Source organism: Musca vetustissima, unplaced genomic scaffold, assembly GCF_032173495.1.
Source record: "Musca vetustissima isolate MV318-11 ecotype Yass unplaced genomic scaffold, APGP_CSIRO_Mvet_v1 utg564490, whole genome shotgun sequence".
NCBI lineage: Eukaryota > Metazoa > Arthropoda > Insecta > Diptera > Muscidae > Musca > Musca vetustissima.
The window spans coordinates 3,594-10,156 of record NW_026877549.1 but is presented as its reverse complement, the minus strand read 5'-3'; the positions used below and the strand labels follow the sequence as shown (position 1 = coordinate 10,156).

General features: G+C 31.1%; 1 protein-coding gene across 1 annotated transcript; it reads right to left on the bottom strand.

The window, feature by feature from the left end:
• Positions 1 to 4,843: 4,843 nt before the first annotated feature.
• Positions 4,844 to 6,081, bottom strand: LOC133322159 (pancreatic lipase-related protein 2-like; the record flags this gene model as incomplete). The annotated part of the gene is made up of 3 exons (XM_061531203.1): positions 4,844 to 4,977; positions 5,143 to 5,311; positions 5,374 to 6,081. Coding segments are annotated over 3 exons (1,010 nt in total), but the record flags the coding sequence as incomplete, so codon positions are not given.
• Between the last annotated feature and the right edge of the window lie 482 nt (positions 6,082 to 6,563).

Here is a 6,563-nt window from a genome sequence, read left to right as displayed (position 1 = left end):
CTTATTCCCTCTCTATTGAAATTTAATGAATTTCAATATATATATATATTTTTTTTTTGGCACACCCTATGTATACAAATATTTTGGAAATGAAAATTAATATAAGAGAAATTATATATATATATAAAATTTATTTAAAATATATAATTAAATATAAATTGATTTTTGTTTTTATTTTATTACGAAAAAAATACATAAATATTAAGATATGGTAAGAAACATGATATTCCTTTGAATGTAACTATACCATAACATTGCTGAGACAGTGACAATAATTAAAATAATAATAATAATTAAAACAAAATAGTAAGGAATTCTATAATTTACATACAATGTAATTAATAGTTAAGGAATTTAAAAATAATTAAATATATAATATATAACAAATTAAGAAAATTAATTTTTGATGTTTACGAAAATTAAAAAAAAAATATAATTGTGGGAAAAAATATTCTCTAATTAAAAATAACACAAAAATATATATACAAATTGTTAATATTAATATAATAGTATCACAATAGGAAAATATAAAAAAATATATGAACATATAAATAAAAATATATACATATAACAAATTAATATAAACAAATTGTAGTAATCCCTTTTCTGATAAATAACCGCCCACAGAAAAAAAAAATCAACAACAACAAAATTTATAAGTGTTTTATTCTATTGTTTATAAAAAATAATTAAATAATTGTTTATTAAAAAAATAACAAAATGTGTTATTTTAAATTCATTTTAAATGTTGTTTATAAAATATTATTTATTATATGAAAAAAAAAAACATAAAACAAATCAACAAACCCAAACTATAAATGTAGCAACAAAATCGACTGAAATACAATTTAAAAATAAATATAACATCAACAAAAAATAAATAATAAATTTAAAAAGAAAAAAATATTTCGAAACAAACCTTTCAATTCTTATGTGTTATTTTCCATAATTCATCTCTATATATAAATAATTATAAAAAATATATATTATATAACAAATTAAATAAAAATCCAAAAAACACGAAATTAGACAAAATTTTCTCAATACACATATTTGTTTCTTTCCCAAATATACTCCAGCATAACTAAAATATGAATGCCCAATTTTTTAAATTATATAAAAAACATATAAAAAATAAATAATAAACGACATACCTATAAAGAAAATACAACAAAAAACAACATCCCTAAATAAAATGTAAATTATTATAAACGAAATATTAAAAAAAACACACCCACACACAAAATTGTGACATTAATATTAACAAAAACAACAACATCATATGTCATAATCCCTAATTATATACAAACACCACACCAAAATCAAATATAAAAATAACAACAACAAAAGTAATTAATAATCATAAATAAAACGAATGTAATGCAAATATTTAAATAAAATGTTAAATTTATTCAAAACAAGGTCTGAATTAATTTTTTTTAATTTTGGGATTTTTTCGAGGGGTCAAATGACTGATATCATTAGTTATAGGCATGGATGTCCTGTTATCGAAAGACGTAGTTTTTATATGAGGGAAATATAATATATAATATTTTATTTAGGGGGAAATATTAACCAAACGGATTATTTGTGAAATAAATTGACACGGTTTAAACTTTTAAATAAATAATTTTAAGAAAATATTTGCCCTTAAAAACCCTCCAACTGAGTGGAATAGTGTGGCGTATGACTGATGTCATTAGTTATACGCACAGATATCCTGTGATCTAAAGGCGTAGGTTTTTATAGAGAGATAACAAGACAGACTAGAAAAATATTTAAATTAAATTGGCACTCTTGGAAATTTAATAAATAATTTTAAGAAAAACTTCGGCTTTATAGCTTTGTGCAGCCCCAAGAGTTTGTCACTCGAAATATTAGCCCTAGACCCATCTTTAAGTATACCAATCGTCATATCTCGACTAGCTGAGTCGATCTATACATGTGTGTCCGTCCGTCCATTAGAATTTGTAAACACGATACAGGCCACAGTTATGAACCAATATTCACGAAATTTTGCATGTAGTATGGGTTATGGTCAATGAAGACCCCTATTGTTTTTGATAAAGATCGTTTAATATTTAGGGGATGGAATGGACCAAAAGCCTTATTTTTGTCTGATTTTGTGATTGCTCCAGTGGCCACAATTATGGCCCAAACATCGCGAATTTTTACATGGAGAAGGGGGTTGGGCCAAAAAATAAGCATTACAAAATTTGTATTCTATAACGTATATATTTACTCCTGAAGGACATAGACTCGAGAAGTTGATAATATATCCTAGAGTAGTGGTTGACCGTTAAATTGACACACTTAAATATTTACAGGTGCTTATGTATTCAGATATTATTTAGTAATCCATTGCCACACTAGAGGGCGGAAATATATCGTTTATTGGTTTCAAATGTTCCATGAGGTTCCAGTTATGGTCAAGGACAATGCGTATAATTTTCGGCGATTATTAGATAATAAATTTGAAGTGGACGGAAACTTATTTTTTATACCCTCTACCATAGTATGGAGGTTATATTAGTTTTGTTTTTCCGTTTGTAACGCATCAAAATAATCATTTCCGACCTTATAAAGTATATATATTCTTGATCAGTGTGAAATTCTATGACGATTTAAGCATGTCCGTGTTTTGTAATCACTCTAGCGTCTAAACGAATTGAGATAGATTGCCAACATTTTGCATAGAGTCGTCTTTTGTCTGCAGGCAGATCAAGTTCGAAGATGGGATATATCGGTTCACGTTTAGGCATAGCTCCCATATAAGGGTACTCCCCAATTTTCGGTATTTTGAGGTTCTTGATCTCATTTTTCAACCGAATTCGCTGAAATTTGGTACTTTAAGTTCTTATTGGGTAGCAAATCTCCCCACCAATAATATAAATATAGGTTCATTTTTTCGGATATCCCCTATATAAGAATACCCCCAATTTTCGGTATTTTGGGGATCTTGATCGCGTTTTTCAACCGAATTCGCTGAAATTTGGTACATTGGGTTCTTATTTAGTGCCAAATATCTACGCAAAAAATTATACACATCGATCCACTTTTTCTGATAGCCCCCATATAAGGGTAACCCCAAATTTTCTGTATTTTGAAGTTCTTGAGTGCGTTTTTTAACCGAATTTGCTGAAATTTGGTACTTTGAGTTCTTATTGGATAGTAAATCTCCCCCATATAAGGGTATCTACCAATTTTCGGTATTTTGGAGTTCTTGAGCGCGTTTTCAACCGAATTCGCTGAAATTTGGTACATTGGGTTCTTATTTGGTGTCAAATAACTAAACTAAAATTATAAACATCGGCCCACTTTTTCTGATAGCCCCCATATATAGGTACCGCCCAATTTTCGGTATTTTGCCATATGTTGTAATCACTTTTCTATTGGAGGACATCGACATAAAAGCTAGAACGTGAGGTTTGAGAATGAACTATATCGACCCGCATGTAGGCCTAGGTCCTATATAAAACATCCTACATATTTGATATTTGGGATTCAAAACTATATTATTAGCTTGGAACTTGAGCTATATCGGCCCTCAATTAGGCATAACCTCTTATTTAATAAAAACATTAAGTATTCTCTAATTCCTACACAATGTTGTCAATATTGGCCCGCTTTAGTATGCCACTTATTAATTTGGCCTCTAAATTGGAGCATTTTCAGGATTTTATACACATGTTTCACCCTACCATGTCAACATTTTGGGGTTTTGAGATTTTAGGGAAAACCCCCCATTGAAATTGCTGACATTTCTATTTTGGTTACAACAATCGGTAGAATTGTAGTTATATGTATGTTCCCTATATTTTCATTTAAACAATTTCTCAGTATTTCTATGGTGGAGGGTATCCAAAGTTCGGCCGGGCCGAACTTAACGCTTTTTCACTTGTTTGTTTTCAAGTCGATCTATAGACAACAATTATAAGCCGAACATCACAACACAACACACGATGAAGGGAATATGGACAAGTACTTAGAAGGGCTGTACTGAATATTGGTAATATTCGGAAAATATGTCAGTGTAAGGAAGAAGTGATGTTGACCACTAATCGGGCAAGAGGGTGCAACGAAATATATCCCAGGTTCGGAATAAAAATCCGCAGAGAGATAGAGTTACCGCTCAGCTCACTGGTTTTAAAATCTTTTTTATTTTCCACCTCCCAAATGAAAATAGCAACACCTTTTTTTATTGTCTAATGATTAGAAATTGAAAATGGTCTTTATTAAAAAAATATATTTTACAAAATAGAAAATCAATATTTGTTCGGCAATGAAATGTAACGAATTAAAAACAAAACAATATCCCAACAAGTTTTGATTTAATTAAAACAAATTAAAAAGAAATGGTCCATTTAGTTAAAAATAAAATTAAATAATATAATATTTTATATGGTAATATGACATGATTTAAGATTTTCTAATGAGGACAATTTATGGAGACTATTTTAGGCTGAGTCTTAAAATGTCCTTCAGAAATATTTTCCAATCCACCCTCATTAGAGAATCTTAATTTCGATACTTAAAACGAATAAATGTGGACCCTTATTAAAATAATTATTTTTGTATTTGAACTTAACAATTAGCCACAAACTTAAAAAAAAACAATGGAAATAAATAAATTTTACAAAATTGTGTGTGTTTGTGTTTTTGCAACAACAACGCGAATTGTAACAAAAAATATAATGGCGTATGAAATTACAATAAAAAAATAATACAAAAGACAAGACAAAAGTGGGGTGGTGGATGAAGAGATGAAGAATTCTAAAATTAAAATCACAAACAATTGTTTTTCACTAATTTACGATGAAGAACACTTTCGAAAATTGTTGGCTCTAAAATTTAGGGATATGGCGTCGTCTTCGTACTCCCAAATATTCACCCGTAGTTGCTGATCTTCCCTTGCCGGGGAAGCCACGGGCAAATGGTGGCTTGGCATTTGTTGTTACATAATATGTACCGCGAGCTCTGGAAGAGAAGAAGAGGAAAGTAACAAATTAATAAGGTGAGGATTTTTCAAAGAATACTTTTCAGGGCTCAGACAAGGCGTGGATTTCTTAAAGAATACTTCTCAGGGGCTCAGACAAGGTATGGATTTTTTAAAGAATATTTTTTCAAAGTGTTTTGACTTACTTATGCGAAACATGTTCACCCATTAGCACATATTCCGAATCCTTGGGTTCACACCAACCTATCAGATAGGTAAATAGATTGGGACAGGGTCCGGCATAGAAACCTTTCTTCGTTGTAATGGATTCTATGAAGTAGGGAGTAACCTTGGTGTGGTCACAGGCCAATGTTTCTGAAATAAAAAAATAATTAATTTATCGAAATTTTCAATCAAAAATTCTGTCCCCAACTTACGAAAAATCGTTGGCGATCCCACACATGCTGGTTGTCGGGTGCCACCATTAACATAGAAATCCGCATGACCACTTGTATGCCATTGGCCCAAGATACCAGCACCCGTATGCAGGACATCTACAAAATGGGCATCACTGGGATCCAAATCTTTCGAATTATTTGTTCCGGCATAGAAGAAAATCGTCGGATCCAAGGCTGTGATGCGACCAATTTTTCCCTCCTCTGGTCGGAGATAATTCGCAACCAATCCGGCAATATGAGCACCAACACTATATCCGATAAAATGGATATCATCCGGTCGTACACCTCTCGGATGTCTTGCCAAATATTTCACAAGCTGTGATATGCACAGGCCACCGAAACGTGGTGCCCATTCCATTTGACTGAGACAGGGCTCCTTCACCGCCGAACCATAATCTACAATTATGATATTATATTCTCCAATTGTAAAATAGGCTTTTCGTATATCCGGACTGGGGCTAAGGTTACGACCACCCCCAAAACCATGTATGACAATTTTCGTTGGATGGCGAGGATTAAAGTGTGTATAGTAGAGGGCATTGTCATCGAGTACATCTATAAACTCCGGCTCTTCTTGGGTCCTTCGTGTATACAAATAGAATTGGATTTTCGGATGGGGACATCGAAAGGGTTTCTCCAGGCAGGATTCGGTGACATAGACTTGGGTTTGATTTCGTTCTTGGGCAGCTGTAAAGATAATGAGAAGGGGGAGGGGTAATTTTTTAAAATATTTTTTAAGATCTTATACAAGAGGTGGATTTTTTAAAATATGTTTTAGGGTCTTATACAAGGCGTGGATTTTTTAAAATATTTATGGTCTTATACAAGGCGTGGATTTTTTAAAATATGTTTTTATGGTCTTATACAAGGCGTGGATTTTTTAAAATATTTATGGTCTTATACAAGGCGTGGATTTTTTAAAATATGTTTTTATGGTCTTATACAAGGCGTGGATTTTTTAAAATATTTATGGTCTTATACAAGGCGTGGATTTTTTAAAATATGTTTTTATGGTCTTATTCAAGGCGCGGATTTTTTAAAATATGTTTTTATGGTCTTATACAAGGCGTGGATTTTTTAAAATATGTTTTTATGGTCTTATTCAAAGCGTGGATTTTTTATACAAGGCGTGGATTTTTTAAAATATTTATGGTCTTATACAAGGCGTG